Source organism: Phalacrocorax aristotelis, chromosome 1 (assembly GCF_949628215.1).
Source record: "Phalacrocorax aristotelis chromosome 1, bGulAri2.1, whole genome shotgun sequence".
In the NCBI taxonomy this organism is placed as follows: Eukaryota; Metazoa; Chordata; class Aves; order Suliformes; family Phalacrocoracidae; genus Phalacrocorax; species Phalacrocorax aristotelis.
This window is the reverse complement of record NC_134276.1, coordinates 1,281,724-1,297,950: the sequence shown is the minus strand read 5'-3', so window position 1 is coordinate 1,297,950 and position 16,227 is coordinate 1,281,724. Positions and strand designations below refer to the sequence as shown.

At 67.4% G+C, this 16,227-nt stretch overlaps 1 protein-coding gene and 1 long non-coding RNA gene across 3 annotated transcripts in view; one reads left to right on the top strand and one right to left on the bottom strand.

Moving 5' to 3' along the window:
* Positions 1 to 16,227, bottom strand: part of PDE2A (phosphodiesterase 2A) — a 63,992-nt gene that overhangs the window by 20,212 nt on the left and 27,553 nt on the right. Inside the window, exon 2 of one of the 2 annotated variants that reach the window (XM_075104421.1) lies at positions 11,923 to 11,983. In XM_075104421.1, coding sequence (XP_074960522.1) covers positions 11,923 to 11,983 — 61 coding nt within the window. Of the gene's footprint in view, positions 1 to 11,087; positions 11,275 to 11,922; positions 11,984 to 16,227 lie in introns of those variants that run through there. The other variant, XM_075104485.1, reaches the window with a different exon arrangement.
* On the top strand, positions 1,084 to 3,338 carry LOC142052041 (uncharacterized). The gene is made up of 3 exons (XR_012658685.1): positions 1,084 to 1,547; positions 1,892 to 2,116; positions 2,581 to 3,338. It is a non-coding gene; the product is annotated as an uncharacterized LOC142052041 (long non-coding RNA).

Sequence of the window (16,227 nt, the reverse complement as noted above, 5' to 3'; positions counted from 1 at the left end):
GGGCTGGGCTGGCGGGACGAAACCCGCGGCCACCCCATCCCTGTCTCTGGGGACGGCACCGGGACCCACCGAGCTGGGCTCACCGCAGCCCCGGACCCGCACCCACCGGGGCAGGGGGCCAAAACCCTTCCCGGGAGAGGCTCCGGTGCCGGTGCCTGCTCTGCCTCCCAGCTTCCCTAGAGGGCAGAGCGATAATAACGCTTCCCAGGGGGGCACGGGGGGGGTCAGTTAACTTCAACAGAGTGGGGGGGAAGCGTGGAGCGATTACATTTCCCAGCTGTCAGAGCAGAGGCAAACACCCTCACCCCGAGGCCTTCGTGCCCCGTAGGAAGACACGGCACGGAAATGGGGTGCCTGGAGAGGGGCGCCGGGGGGGATTCGGGGCCAGACCCAGAGAACGTGGGGCACGGCGTGGCGCTGGGCATCGCCGACAGCCCCAGGAGCTGAGGATGCTGCTCCTGCAGAGCAGGCAGGAGGGGGAGAGCTGCGCCCCGTCCCCGTGGCACGGCCAGCAGCCGTGGCCCGTGGGACCATCAACCCAACACTGGCGTCACCTTTGCCCTGGCCTGGAAGGTCAGGGACGCCGGCCTTGCTCTGCCAGACACCCAAACCGACAAACCGATGGGCTGCCACGGCCCATCGCCGACCACCCCATTCCCCACGGGACCGCGGGGGTTGCTCCCGCTCCGGCTGGGCTGGCGCACACCAGCATCCCCTGGCACAGCGCAACGCCGGAGCCGTATCTGCCTCAGTATTTCCCGACGGAGCCACCAGGTGATTAACGAAGCCGTTCATCTCATTAGAGTAAGCAATTCGTCTTTGCTCCAAAACCCCACGGCTTCGGCAAAGCCAGACTCCACCGCGGCCCAGCCGGCCGGATCACAGGCTGCCCTCCTCCCCGTGGAAAATGGCACCCTGTTTTCCCCGTTATTTCCCCCCTCCCTTCTTCCATTGGGAGAGCAGCGGCAGCACCCCGCACCCAGCCACACAAGGGTGTGGCCCCCCAGCGCGGCCCCCCCGACTCATCCCAGCCGCCCCCCAGGCTCCGATGGACCCCGCCAGGACGGAAGAGCATCTTTTCCAGCGAAGGGAATTCACGGGCAGCAAAACCGTGGCTTTTTCCGGGGAGGGATGGCCAGGCGCTGGGTGGGGATTTCGGGGACGGATCCATCCCCCTGCTCAGACCCACCGGCCGCAGCAGCTGGGTTCAGCCCCCCCCGGCCCCCCCCCAGGGCCTCTCTGGATGTTTATGGAAGAGAGAAATCCCATCCTGGCCGGCTTCCTCTCCGGAAAGGCTCCTCTCACGCCTGCCACGGGGAAGGACGGAGACCGGGGGGGTCCCGCATCTCCCCCCCAGCACCAGCGCTGGCTGGCTCTCACACCTCGGGGCTTGCGCCCATCCCCCTGCCCTCACTCCCGGGCGATGGACGGAGGCGGTATTTCCCCCATGGGGGAGCCCAGGTTGATGCTCCCCTGCCCAGAGCGCCCCCAGGGTGAGGAGGAGCCCCCTCCCCGGAGCAAGCAGAGGTGGGATCCAGGGCAGCGAGGTACCCTCTGGGATGCTCAGCACCCTTTTGGGGAGGGGGAAACTGAGGCACGGAAAGCGAGGCGGCGATACCGGCACCTGGGAGCATCCTGCTCCCGGAAGGACGCGGAGCCGGGCTGCAGGGCCCTGCCTTGCAAGGGTGGGATGGGGCTGGGGGGCCTACTGGACACAGGGGTCCTGGGCTGCGGGGAGGGGGGTGCAGATCCACAGCCCGGATGGATCCTGCCATCGCTGCGGGAGCACCCATGGGTGCTGGCTCCTAGGGAGGGACGCTGGCATCAGCCCAGGCTCCAGCAGCAGACTCTTGCAGCGTCCTTCCCCATGCCGTCCCCACGGGGTCAGCAGCCCCCGCTCGCTGCAGGGCCGAGGAACCTCAAGGAAATGAATCATCCCCCAGCCGAGCTTCCAGCCCAGCTTCGCCGTAAAAACCGCAAGTAAATTATTTGATCGACGCGACCCTTTGAGCTCGGAGGCGTCCATCTCCCCACCAGCCCTCGGAGTCGGGCTCCCACCCCTCCCGCAGGACTTTATCCACCTGGGAACGCGAGGGAAATGATCCCAATTAATTCTGTAAGTGGATTAGTGCATTATCCCCAGCGTGAGCGATCGCCTTCGCGATGAGGCCAGACATCGTTCCGTCTGGACGGCTTCACTCCCCGAGCTGGGGCACCCAAATCAAATTAGAGCATCCGAGATGCTGAATCCGCAGATCTCCGTGCCCATCGCCATCATGTGTGTCCCCGCCCCGGTACCCAAGTCCCGTGGGTACCATCCCCACCCAAGGGCAGGCAGACACTGCCCAATGTATTTGCAAAGGGATGGGGATGCTTGAGAGCATGGTGTGCAGGGAGGGGGGGGTCTGCGGCAGGGGAAAGCCCCCCACACCCCCACACCCCATTTATTGCCTTGCCCTAAGCCCTCTCCAGCAGATGGGGCGAGCGATGGCAGCCCTGCAGCCGGCAGAGCCCCGCTGCAGCCAGGACCCCGCTGCCAGCCCCCAGCCCCTCTCACACCAGCCCAGTTGCCTCTTGCAGGGCGTTCACAGGCGTCAAGGGCCGAGGAGCATCTCCCAGACCCTGCTGCTGGTCGGGGCATCCCTTGCAGAGCAGAGCCCTCAGCGAGGGAGACGACCACATCTGGACCATCCCGACCAGGATCCCGGTCCTGCTGAGCCAGGGCTGGGGGCTCGGCTCCCTCCCGCCTTGGGTTCATCCCATCGGATGCGTTTGTAGCCCGACAGCAGCTGCCAGCCTCTGGATCTCGTTAAAGCTCTCCCGTCTTGACAAGCAAAAAGCAAATCGCGTTTGTATTCCTGCCGCCGCTTGCTGCCATGTGGGGAGGCAGCCTGTCTCCACCAGCGCGGCCCTTCGCCCGTCCCCACGGCCCCAGCCTCGGGACACCCGCCTGCTTGGGTCACCCCCCCTTGCCAGGCCAGCCCCAGGGGCTCCCCGCCTGTCCCCCTCCCCAAAGCAGGGACACCCCGATCCTCCCATGCCACAGCTCTGGCTTTCCCCACCGCTTTCCCCTCTCCAGGGCACTTTCTCCCCTCCCGCCTCCTCTTTGCAGAGGAAGATGCTGGTCCAGGACCCCCTTCTGCCCCCACCGATTGCACCCAGGGTTGGCTCCCAGAGCACAGGGACCCACGTCCCTGCCTTGGCCACCTCTCCAATGCATGGCAGCAGGGTGACAACACCACCCTCGCACCCCGGGATCCCAAGGGAGCAGCCAAGCCCCCCCTGTAGCCCCCCCCCGGACCCCCGAGCTGAGCCTCAGCAGCCGGCAGCTGCAAGCAAACACCCAGCCCCAGCGCCCGCACCGCCCTGCCCAAGCATTTGCCGAGCAATCTGGCGATGTTAAAAATATCCCCGAGCCGTGATTCATCCTCCTGTCCCTCCTCCCCCTCTCCTCCGGCAATGCCGAGTCCCCCCGCCCCGCTCCCCATTCTGGGGGGCTGCTCCCCGCCGCTCCCCGCCCTCCCCCCCCAGCTGCACGGCCCTCCGGTTAAATATAGCCAAGCTCTGGCTGTGTGTTAGCAACGCGGAGCTGACAACAAGCAGGCAGGGCCAGGCAGGAGAGCCTCATGCGGGCAGAGAGCATCGCCGGGCCGAACCGCTGCGGTGCGAGTGGGGAAACTGAGGCACGGAGCAGGGGAGCGACTCCTGAAGGCAGCGGGTCCCACCGCGGGGGGAGCTTTGCCGTCGCCAGCTCTGCCGTGGGCTGAGCGACACTGCTGGCACGGCTGTCACCCCTGTCCCCGCACCGCTCCGGGATCCTTCCCCCAGCCCCACAGGCACAGCTCCCCTGGGAATCCTCTCCATCGGGGCGGGGATATGGCAGCAGCACCCCTGGGGCGAGCACGGGGCGAGGGCCAGAGGATGGAGCGATGGACGGACAGAGAGATGGAGAAAGCCGGCAGCTCTGCCCGACCCTGGCCGGGAAGACATCCATCCCTCCCGAGCCAGCCCATCCCGGATTAGAGCACTGCTTTCGGTCCCAAATTACATTGCTTTAATCTAATCAGGCAACAACAACCTGTAACCCGAGGTAGCTCCTTAATTACCTCATCTTTTATAGGGGGATAATGAGCGTAAATGGGAAGGAAACACTTCTGGGATATCTCTTGCCTCCCCACGGTCATTTGCCCGGGGTCCTGGTGCGGCAGATGGATGAGGAGCTGGGCCCCGCGGGCAGGGGCTGGAGCGACGCAGCCCCGGCACCCAGCGAGGCTGGGCTGAGCCTTCCCAGGGCCGGAGGGTGCAAACCTGGGGCATCAGGCACCCAAAACCACCACGCTAGGAGCCCTGCACGCCCACGCCTGCCTCGGTTCCCCCGGCTGCGCAGGGCTGCAGCCGCGCAGGACCAGCTCGGCGCGGCGCTGGGCTCGGCTCCGGACGGGAAGGGCTGTGCTGAGCCCAGCATCGACCCCGGAGCTGAGCACAGCGCTCCACCCCGGCCTCCTCGCCCATGCACCGGCCCGCAGCCTCGACCGGCGCGGAGAGCTGCCTCCGCACCAGCGTGCACGGCTTGCTTCTCCTCAACCAGCGCTTTAAACGCCATTTCAGGTGCTCTCGGTCTATTAGCGAGTCCCAGCTGATGAGGCTGCAATATAATCGCTATGATCACGGTTAAGCCCGGCAGAGAGCGGTGGCATCGCCCTGCCGGGCACACGGCGGGCAGGCGGGCTCGCAAGCCGCAGCGGGGAGTGCGGGGTGGGCTGCACAGGGCAGTGCTCACGGAGCTTTTGCACAGGGTGGTCTTCATGGGGCAATGTGCACAAGGCCGTTTGCACGAGGCGGTTTGCACGGGGCAGTTTGCACAGGGAGATCTGCACGGGGCCATTTGCACGGGGCAGTTTGCACACGGCAGCTTGCACGGGGCAATGCAAACTGTTTGCACAGGCCATTTGCACAGGCCATTTGCACAGGGCAGTTCATACGGGCAGTGCAAACCATTTGCACAGGGCAGTTGCACAGGCCATTTGCACAGGGCAGTTCATACGGGCAGTGCAAACCATTTGCACAGGGCAGTTGCACAGGCCATTTGCACAGGGCAGTTCATACGGGCAGTGCAAACCATTTGCACAGGGCAGCTGCACAGGCCATTTGCACAGGGCAGTTCATACGGGCAGTGCAAACCATTTGCACAGGGCAGTTGCACAGGCCATTTGCACAGGGCAGTTCATACGGGCAGTGCAAACCATTTGCACAGGGCAGCTGCACAGGCCATTTGCACAGGGCAGTTCATACGGGCAGTGCAAACCATTTGCACAGGGCAGCTGCACAGGCCATTTGCACAGGGCAGTTCATACGGGCAGTGCAAACCGTTTGCACAGGGCATTTGCACAGCCTGGGACCACGTGAACTGACGCTCCCTGGGGACGCCACAACCTCTGAGCAGGGTTTTGGGGTTTTTTTGGGTTTTTTTTTTAATTTTACAATTTTCCAGCCTCCGCCATCCCCCGAGACCTTCGGGGGTGCTCCCCAGATCATCCCCCCGCATCCCGGCCTCGCCCCCCAGGGTTGACAGAACGGGGCCGGAGTCAAGGTCGCTTCCTGTTGATGTCCCTTTGTCGGGCAGGACAAACAGCTGGACCGCGGCCGTCCTCCTCAAGGATTTCCCGTCCCCAAGAACATCGCGGCCTTCTTGGCACAGCAGTCCCCGGCCGGGCTGGCCAAACGATTTGCCTCTAATTAGTTGCTGATAAAGAGCCGAGCTGGAAAGGGCCGAGGGTCTCTCCCGCAGGGAAGGGAAGGAAGTTGTTATTTCGGTGGGAAACCAATTGCGAGGAGCAGATAAAATGGCTGGTCAGCCAGGCCTGCCCGCCCGCGGGGACCACTGCACCCCAGGGACCCCCAGCTTCCTTCCCCGTGGCCCCCTGGGGACCCCCGCTGCACCCTACAGGCAGGGCAGGGTGGGTGCTGCCTGCACTGCTGCCTGCACCCTGCCCAGCCCACCTCCTGCCCCTAACCCATGGCAGGAGGGGGACACGGACCCCACTTAGCCCCATGTCACTTGTCCCTGACCCATGTCCTGGTGTGGGGAGTGGGATACGGAGCCCTGTCAGCCCACCGCCTCCTGCCCCAGCCCGTTTTGGGGGTGCAGCGGTGCTGCAGTGGCACCCCGGCGTCCTCGGGAAGGGACTTGACCCCGCTGCCCTTCTGTTCCTGGCACGGAGCTGCCGGCCCTGCAAGGCTGCAGTGCCAATAAATCACACGCCAGAGGATGGGGACAGGCGGGGACGGGGTGGGAACAGGCCTGGCTGTGGGGTACACAGGGGTGCCCGGACCCGGGGAAGGGGGATGATCCCATGGATGGGCTGGGGGGTTCCATCCTGCAAACCCAGAGCTCAGAAAATGGTCCTGAACGAGCTCAGAGCGCCAGCCGCATCCCGGCAGACGACGCCAGCCCCGTACCGGGGCTCGGCAGCCATCGGGCAGGGCGAGGGCAAAGCCATGCCGCTCCCTAAAACCCTCCCCTCATCCCACAGGCACCGCAGCTGCAGCCCCGGAGCCCTCTCCATCCTCCCGAGGCAGCCGCGAGGAAACCGCTCCATCCTTAGGAGCATCCCTGGTACCTGACCGCCTTCATCCCGAGGGTTCGCGGAGGTTTGCAGCGGCCACCGCGCCCGCCCTGGCACCCAGCTGCGGAGGGTGGCTGGTTGCACTCACGGGCACATCAACGCGGGGGCTCTGCGCCCGCCCAGCCTCCCAAAAATCCAAACGTTCCCTCCCTCTCTGCCTCTCAATTTCGCCACAGGCGGCCTCCAAAATTCGCTGCTGCCCGGCAGCAGAGCTGGGCGTGGGGCTGAGCATCGCTGCCGCAGGACCGCTGGCAGTGCCAGAGGGGGGCTAGCACCACGCACCCCCCCGGGACATGGCACCCCTGGAAGGCTTTCCCTAGCATGCTGTCCCTTTCCTGTCCCCACCAAGCACCTCCCGGCTGGGTTTTAAGGATTTTCTTATATGTTTTCTGGCGGATTGGCTGTGCTGAGGCTCCCCTGGCCTGGCTCTGCTCCGGAGCATCGTGGCAAAACCTCCTCCCCAAAGGATTTGGGGCTTGGGGGGGACGGGGACAGAGGGGTCCCATGGTGGGAGGACTTTGAGCAGTGGGGTGGGAAGGGGAGATGTGACGTTCCCGCATCCCCTCCCAGCGCTAATGGGATCTGCGCGGTGATTAGGGAGCTCATTTATCAGCCTCTGATGGGATCTGGGAAAATTAAATTCCCGGCCATCTGCAAATGAGGAGGAATTCAATCTGGGGCAGCGTGGCAGCCAGGGGCTGGCACAGCTGCCTCCCTCGGGGAGTTTGCTCTGCATGCGTGGGGACCTCTCTTATTTTCCATATATCAAGGGGTTTGGTTACGGGATCCTGCTCTGAGCCTCTGGGGAGGGGCCTGGGAATCACAGGGGTCTCACTACTCACATGGGGAAACTGAGGCACAGCCAAGGGAAGCCCGAAGCCACCCATTAAATGGATCAGCACCCAGCTGGAGGGCCAGTCTCCAACCCCTTCATGTATGGGCCCGTCCCAAAGCCATGCCCAGGGCACCCAAAGGTGCCAGGCACCATGCACCCGCCAGAGCCGCGGGCACCAGCCTGCCCAGCACACGGGTGGCAGAGGGATGCGCCTGCCCGAGCCAAAAAGCAGAGAGAAAATCCCCGCTCTGTCTGACACACAGCTGCCGGGGAGGATTTGCTCCTGGGTTTGGCAGCATCCCGACGGAGCCGGGCTGGGAGCAGCGATACCCTCTCCTGCGCCAAGAACAGGGAGTCTCCGGAACCAGGCCTGCTCCCCATCTGCTCCCCTCTGCATCCCCCCAGCATCCCCCTCCCCGCGCGGCCTCCTCAGGGCAGGTCCCCAGCATCCTTTCCTCCATGCCCACGGGGCTCCAGATCCCAGCCCTGTCCCCAGGTCCACGGACCCACCTCTGAGAGGTTCGGCCCAGAGCTGGTTTGGCTCCTCGACCCCGGAGCCCATTTTAGGGATGCGGATGCTCAGGGAGGCTCAGGTGAGACGCAGCCTGCCCAGTAACACCCTCCCCAGTAACACCCCAACCACCACATCAGTATGGGATGGACGAGAAGACCCCGCTGAGTTCACCCCTCTCTCCTCCCTGGGCTGCCAGGGATGCCATTGTCCCTGCAGCGAGCCCCCCGGGTGCCTGAGGCACCCCCGAACTGGCCTGGCAGGCAGCCAGCTCAGCTGCCCGGCCGCAGGCAGGGGATCTCTGCCGTCACCTCCCCGCAAAATGTCTCAGCTCGGCGCCAAACAGCCGAGCTGGGTCGCGGTGCCCATCGTGGCTGGGAGGACGATGCCACGCTGCCGGCCCCAGCGTGAGAAATTCCTCCCCTCCAGCAAACGCCAAAGGTCAAATCCTGCCCAGCACCAGCTGCCACCGCCCCACCTCCCCATCTCCCGGTGCCCGGGGTGCAGCAGGAGCACCCTCTGCTCAGCTCCTCCATCCCCAGGGTGCACCAGGAGCACCCACAGCCCAGCTTCTCTATCCACGGGTGCACCAGGAGCACCCCCAGCCCAGCTCCTCCATCCATGGGGTGCAGCAGCAACACCCCCACCCCAGCTGGGCTCTGACCATGCCCTGCAGCCCCCCAACCGCTGCAGGGCTGTGGCACCATGGCTGGGCCGTTTCTGCCCCCCCGCCTGTTCTCCCCGTGCCACAAGCCTGCTGTGACACCGTAGGGCGTGAGAAGGCCGGGACCCACGGCCCGAACCCCGCAGCCCCCCCAAAAAAAAGCGTCACCGGGGGCACATGCAACCCAGCGTGGGCTGATCCTGCACCCGCCAGCAGTCGATCCTTGGAGCAGCCGTGCAGAAAGAGCTTATTCCGGTGGGGACCCCCAAGCTGGGGACCAGCAGGGTGCCCCCACCCACCCCAGTGTGGGGGTCCCGCTGTGCCCCCCAGCCCTGCGGCTCGGCGGGGTGGGGGAGGAAGCCGGCCCTGCCTTGCGTCATGGAAAGAAGCGCCCGTGCCGTATTGTGCACCGCGGCCCTTTCCTCCCCTTTATTGCCCTGCTGATGTGTTTGTGTCCGCCAGAGGAAACGCCGGCAGCACCGGGACAAACGCCCGCACACGCATGTCCCCACGCCGCCCTCGACGGGTGTGTGTCCCCCCCCCGCGAGCCCGCCGGCCCCACGCGTGGGGAAACTGAGGCAGGAGCAGCCCCGCGTCGCCGGCATCGGTACCCCGAGCCCTGGTATCCCCCGGGGTAGGATGGGGAGCTGGGGGGGTGGGTGGGGATGGGGGAGGCAGCGCCCAAGCGTGGCCGCCCCCCCAGCCCCTGGGCACAGCGTGGGCCCCCCCCAGCTCCTTCCTGCTTAGCCAGGCTGCGAACGCGTATCAATTAGGGTTTGATTCATGGGCCAGTCAGCGGGTAATTGCATTGTGGCCGGCGGCTGGGAGGGAGAAGAGGCACAGACATCTTCAGCCTCACCCCACAGCGGGGTGGTTGGGGGGGCTGGCGGGGAGGGCAAGAAGCCCCAAGCCCTATAGGCACCCCTAAAGACCCCACCTAGGCTCGGGGAGGGGCGTCCCAAGCGCAGCCAGCACCCAGGGCACTGCCAAGGACTGGGGTCCTGGAGCATTTGGCGGGGGGGGGATGAGCCGTTCCTTGCCCCCCGCCCCGGGCTGGCGTGTGCTGGAGTGGGGCAGCCCGACAGCATTGGGCCCCCACCACCGAGCCCTTGTATGTCCCTGGTCATGTCCCTTTGCCCCGTGCTGCTGCAGCCTCATACGCCGGGGGGCAGCTCTGCCCCATCGCGCATCCCCCCTTCTTCCTCCTCCTCCTCAGTGCCGCCCCAGCAGCCCCCAGCCCAGGCTGGTGGTCCAGGTTAAAACCAGCCCCCCGCCCCGCATTTGGGTGGCGTTTGCTCCCCCGGGACCAGGGGTTGTGGCTCCCCTCCAGGTCCCCCCGACCTCTCTGGGTCCCCTTTTGTGGGGGGCGGGGAGCTTCAGCCAGGTCTCGGTGCCCACCCACCTGTAAGCCCCCTCCTAGGTCAGAGCTAGTTGGGTGCTGGGGGGGTCTGGAACCAAGAGGGGTCACAGGGACCCCAACACCGCAGAGAGGGGCTGCTCGCCCCGGCCAGTCACACGTCCCGTGCTGGGTGACAGCTCCAATGTCCCCAAGCTTCATCCTGCCCCTCCTGGGGGGCTCGGCGAGCACCGGCCGCCCTCGGGCGCGGGCCAGCTCCTTTCCCACCGTCAGCAGCTTTCGGCTGTTTCCCGGAGAGCGTTTCCTTCCCTTTATTTCCCAGCGCAAAGCCCTGGGTCGCTGCCTCGCTCCAGCCTTGAACCCGGAGCCCCCCGGAGCCCTGCCCGGCCCGAGCCCACCGCAGCTCCGGGCCGGCCCCGGGCCCGCGAAGGGGGGGACCGCAGCTCTCACACCCCAAACCATCAGCGCTGCCCGGCACTTGGGTCAGGGATGCGGCCCGGTGGACAGACAGACAGCGAGGCGGGGTGGGAGCCCTCCGGCCTGGGCTGAATCCCTCCGAGCCGCCCCTTCCCCAAATTCGGACACGTTTGAAGGCGCAGGAGCACAAAGGACCAAATGTTTTTCCATCCACGGATTGGGGTGCAGCGTGTCCCCCCCCCACCCGAAATATGCAAGGAGGGAGGGGAGGACTCAGGATGGGGTGCTGCTGGGGGGTGCGAGGGGGGTCCCCCCTTCACAGCACCACCCCCCCACCTCGAGGACTGGGTCCCCGTGGATGGTGGGACATGCGCCCTGCCTGCGGCCGAGCTCTCGGGGCTCCCACAGCGAGCGGAGCCGGGCAGAAGGACACGGAGGAGCGGGGGACCCCGACTCCAGCACCCCGATACCCCCCGACACACATGGGACCCGCATTCCCGGGCGCTCCCAAACGCATCGCACCCCCAAACCCTCAGCGCACAAGGGACTCTGGCATGCGTGGGACCCCCGGCCCCCTCCACCCCCGGCCCCGAGACCACCGACACCCCGGGGTCCCCACTTTCCCGGGGCCGGGTGGAGCCCCCCCCCCCCCCGCCCCCCAAAACGGGGTCGCTTACAGTGTCCTGGGGGGTGCCCATGGCGCGGCTGCGGGTGGGCGCTGCGGGACCCGCACCGGGACCGCCCGGTCCAGCCCATTTCCTCCGGCCCGGCGGGATCCGCACCCCCCTCCCGCCCCCCACCCACCGCCTCCTTCCTGCGTGGCTGCGGGGGGGGACGGGACACGACGACACGGAGCCCAGCGTGTCCCCAAGCCCCGGGGAGGGACACACAGACACAGCTGCCCCCTCCCCGCCCCCCGCAAGGCGCTCCACACCCCGGTGGGACCCGCCCCCCCCCGCCTCCAGACCCCCCACTCTTGGATCCACCGAGCCCACGGGGGTCTCACCCTGCAGCCGGGACACACACCCCCCCGACCCCGCCCGGGCCGCTCCCACAGCTCCGTGCCTCAGTTTCCCCACCGGGAAGCTCCCGGGGGGTCTCGCAGCCCTCCGCTGAGGTTTGGGGGGGGGTGTGAGCGGGCTCGGGAAAGCGCCGGCGTGGGGTGGGGGGGTCCCGCCCCGCCCCCCCCATCCCACCGCACCCCCACTCCGTGCAGCGCCGAGCACGGCTGACCCGGAGCCCCCCACCCGCCAAAAAAATAAACCCGTGGACCCCCGGCAGCGGGTGGGGAGTGGGCTCAGCAAGGCTGCCATGGTCGCCGCTTCCCCGGCTCTCGGGTGGGAGGTGAGGTGAGTAGGGGGTCTCGGGTGGGAGGGGACGCGGTTGGGACGGGGGTCCCGGGTGGGTTGGGGGTCTCGGGTGGGAGGGGAGGCGGTCGGGGGGGTGTCCCCGGTGGGTGGGGAGTGTGGGGGGACCCGAAGGGACACCCCGTGGGGGTCCCACCGTCCCTACCTGTAGCGCCTCGGAGCCGGGCACGGCGTCCTCCACCTTCAAGAAAACCTGCTGGCCCCGTCTGAAAAAGTGAAGGAGGGCGGTGAGGAGGTGCTGCAGCCCCGGCACCATCCCGCCTTGCCTCGGCTCGGCTCGGCCCGGCCGCGCTCCCCGCCCCCGGGCTGGGGCCGCCGCTCCGCTCCGCTCCCCGCCCCGCTCCGCCCCGCACCTGCTGCGCGCCGGCTCCGCGGGGCCCTGGGGGCGGAGGGCCCGGGGGGGGGTCCCGAGGGGCCGGGGGGAACCCCGCCGTGGGGGTCCTCGGGGTGGGGAGGGGGTCCTAAGGGGCCGGGGTGGGGGTCTCCGGGGTGGGGAGGGGACCAGGGTGGGGGTCCCCGGTGTGTGACAGGGCCGGGCTGGGGGTCTTGGTTTGGGGAGGGGGCTGGGGAGTAGCTCCCCGGTGTGGGGTGGGGGCCGGTGTGGGTGTCCCAGTACGGGGAGGGGGCTGGAGAATCAGTCCCCAGTGTGGGGTGGGGGCCGGGGTGGGCGTCCTGGTGTGGGGTGGGGGCTGGGATGTCGCTCCCCTGTTTGGGGAGGGGATCAAGGTGGAGGTCCTCGGTGTGGGGTGGGAGTCGGAGGGTCGCTCCTGGTGGGGGGGTCCTGGTGTGGGGTGGGGGTCGGGGCATCACTCTCTGGTGTGGGGTGGGGGTCCCGGTATAGGGTGGGGGTTGGAGCTTCGTTCCCCGTTGTGGGGCAGGAATCCTACCACTCTGTTGGGTTTGGGGCAGAGGGTTCAGGTTGGGAGGTGCCTCCCCCCTTCCTGAGCAGGGGTCGCCCCCCAATTCCTCCCCCACCCCCTGCAGCCCCCAGCTAAAGCGACACTCCCCTTAAAAGCTGTGCCCCAGGCTTGGGGTGGGGGTTCCCCCTCCATCCCCCCATCGGGTGCTGAAAGTCTCACCCCGTTTTTGGGCAGGGATGCCAGGGACTGGCTCTGGGGGTTGGGGGATGACTGCTGGAGGGCCTGGTACTGAGACCCCCCCTCCCCCATTCCTGGGGGATATCAGGGGTGTTCCCCCCACCCCGACACTGGAAGAGCACCCCCATCTTACACACTGGAGAAGACCCCACTTGGGGACCCCCATAGGGATGCAGGGGCTTTACCCCCAGCCTCCTGGACACCCTCCCATCACCTTGGGTGGGAAGTAACACCCCTCCCCCCCGAGTCTCCCACCCTCTCCAGGGACAAGCACCCGGATTTTGGGGGTGCCCAGCCTGAGCTGTACGGGGACCCCGGGGGCCACCTTGCTGCAGCACCTACAGAGGAGAGGGGTGCTTTGCCACCCGCCATCCTCATCCTCACCCTCCCTGCAGGCTCAGCTCGGGGACCCTACCCCAAAGAAGAGGGGGGGTGCTTTGGCAATGACGGAGCAAGACTAGAAGGGCTTCGCCCAGCACGGCGAGGGGTCCCTGTGGAGGGGTGCAGCCCCCCGCCATGCTGCGAGAGGGGTGTGGGCAGTGCCACCGAGTGAAAACACAAAGAAACGGGCCGTAAAAGGGGCAGGAGAGAAACCTGCAAGCCAAGAAAACATTAGGCCAGTGACCACAAAGGCAGGGCCCGCCAGGGCTGGCATCCCGCCGCCATCTCCTCCGGGCAAAGGAGGAAGGTTTGGGCTGGGGGAGGAAGGCCTCCTTGCTCTTCCTCCATACCCAGATCGGCTAAATTGGAGCTAAACCGGCCTAAGCCACCAGGAACAGTTGCTTAAGTGCTGCTCATGCTCTTATCCTCTCCCAGGGGCTGCTTGGCTCTCGCCAGCCTTATCTTAAGCCAATTCTTCAGCCAGGCTTAGCAGAGGGGCTGCACGGTGGCGGGGGGAAGCCGGCAGGTGCAGGGCCCTTCGCAGGGTGCCTGGCCCCGCACCCCAGGACTGCAGCTGCCTGCGCCCGGCGCTGCCCTCGGCCTGACAGGTTTTGGCAGTGCATCCTGGCTCGCAGGGCCCCAACACTCAGCCCCGCCACAGGGGGGTGTCTCCAGGACCTCTGCGCCGCAGGCACTGCAAAACACCCCAGAGACCCTCCTATGTGCTAATGCCACATGCACAGCCACGCTATCAGACATCAGAGAATACACACATGCAGCCCCTGGTGGCTGCAGGTGTTGCCCCGCGCACAGGGGGAGCTTTGACCGGAGGAAAAGCGCAGGTCCCTGGTTTTGCCTCCCGTCAGCAGGGAGGGACGCCCTCCCCAGGCCAGGGTGCTCTGGGGATGCGCTAGTGGCTCGTAGGGTCTCAACCCCTCTCACATTGTCTCACAACCCTCAGGGGAACACCGAACCCACAAAAGCCCGGCTGCTGGGGGGGGCAGAAACGTCACTGAAGGGTGGAGAGTACCTGCAGCCTGCTCCGTGCACCCCACACCGGCACCCTGCTCCCTGCATGTGCCAACCTGCATCCAACCTGCACCCCACGCCCTGCGTGATGCAACCTGCACCTTGCGCGCTGCGCCCCACATCCTGCACCCCGCACCCCACATCCTGCACCCTGCACCCCACAGCTCCCTGCGTACTGAGCCATGCACCTCATATGCTGCACCCCATGCTCTGCATGCTGCACTCTCCCACCTGCACCCCGCACCTCGCATGCTGCACCCCACCATCCTGCACCCCACACTCTGCAGCCTGTACCCTGCACCCTGCACCCCACATCCCTCTCCCTGCACCGCACTCCGTGCACCCTGCTCCTTGCATGCTGCACCCCACCATCCTGCACCCCACACCCTAAACCCACACCCCTTCCCTGCACCCCACACTCGCTCCCTGCAGCCCACACCCACTCCCTGCACCCCACACCCCACTCCCTGCACCCCACACCTTGCTTCCTGCACCCTGCTCCTTCCATGCTACACCCCACTCCCTGCACCCCACACCCTAAACCCACACGCGTTCCCTGCACCCCACACCCCACTCCCTGCACCCCGCAGCCCGCGGGCGGTGCCGGGGCCAGCGCGGAGGGGGGGGGGTGGGGGGGGGTGGGTGTCACGGTGGCCAGCGGAGCCGCAGGGCCATCTAGTGGCCAAGGGCCACCCCGGGGGGGGGATCACCCGGGGCAGCCCCACCCGTGCGGAGGGGTCCCGCCCCGGGGGGTCCCCAGCCCTCAGCTGCCCCCGGGCTTTGGGGTGCCGGTGGGGAGCACCCCTGCGCCGCGTGGGGAGGGACCCCGCCACCCCCACCCCGTCCCCAAGCGGCTCCTAGAGCTCGAGTCCCCCCGGGGGGATCGGGGTGGGCGAGGGGCAGGGATGGGGCGCCCGTGGGTGGTGGTGTCACCCTGATGAGTCACCCTCCAGCTGGGCTCTAATTAGAGATGGCAGCGGGGGGGGGCGGGGAGCTTCGTCAGCCGCAGCCCTTGGCGAGGCAGCAGCAGCAGCAGCAGCAGGGCACCCCGGAGCCGCCGGGCCACGGCTCGGCACCCCACGGCAGGGTGGGGCCACGGCTCGGCACCCCACAGCGGGGGGGGGGGGGAAGGGTGGCGGGGGGCGAGGGCAGAGCCAGCCAGCACCCACCTTCAAACCCCAGGGCTGGGTGCTCAAGCCTTGCACCCCACATCAGCTCCCATGGGACAGGGTCTCACCGTGGGGAGTGGAGCGGGCCACCGCGGGTCCCCAAAATCAAGCGCTGGGGTCCCCAGCTCTGGGGACACCCCGCTGCAGGGACCCGAGCATCATCATCATCACCCTGCTGGCTCTGCCCAGCCTGTCCGAGGGCTCGCCCACGGGAGCCCGGGGACACGGGGGTGCGGTGGCACGGGGGTGCGGGGACGCGGGGACACGGGTGCAATGACACAGGGTGCGGGGACACGGGGGTACGGGGACACGGGGGTGCAGTGACACGGGGGTGCAGTGGCACGGGGGTGCGGTGGCACGGGGGTGCGGTGGCACGGGGGTGCAGTGACATGGGGGTGCGGGGACACGGGGGTGCAGTGACACGGGGGTGCGGGGACGCAGGGGTGCAGTGACACGGGGGTGCGGGGACACGGGGGTGCGGGGACACGGGGGGGCCGCGCTGCCGTTGCATGCAGGCGCTTGCTCCTCAGCCAGCACGCAACAGAGCTCGGTTCCCCGGCCGGTTTGTTAACGACCCGCTGTAATCCCTAATCCCGCCTGCTCCGGCTCCGCGGCTCACGCAGCCCCCCGGGGAGCGTCGCAGTCGGGCGGGTGGGGGACAGGCAGCACCGGGCCCCCCCCCCCGACCCCTGCACGGGGCCGGGAGCTGCTGGGGAGAGGCCAAGGAGCGCGTTTCCCAGCTGTGCTTCCTCCGTTTCCACGCCGGGGTGGATG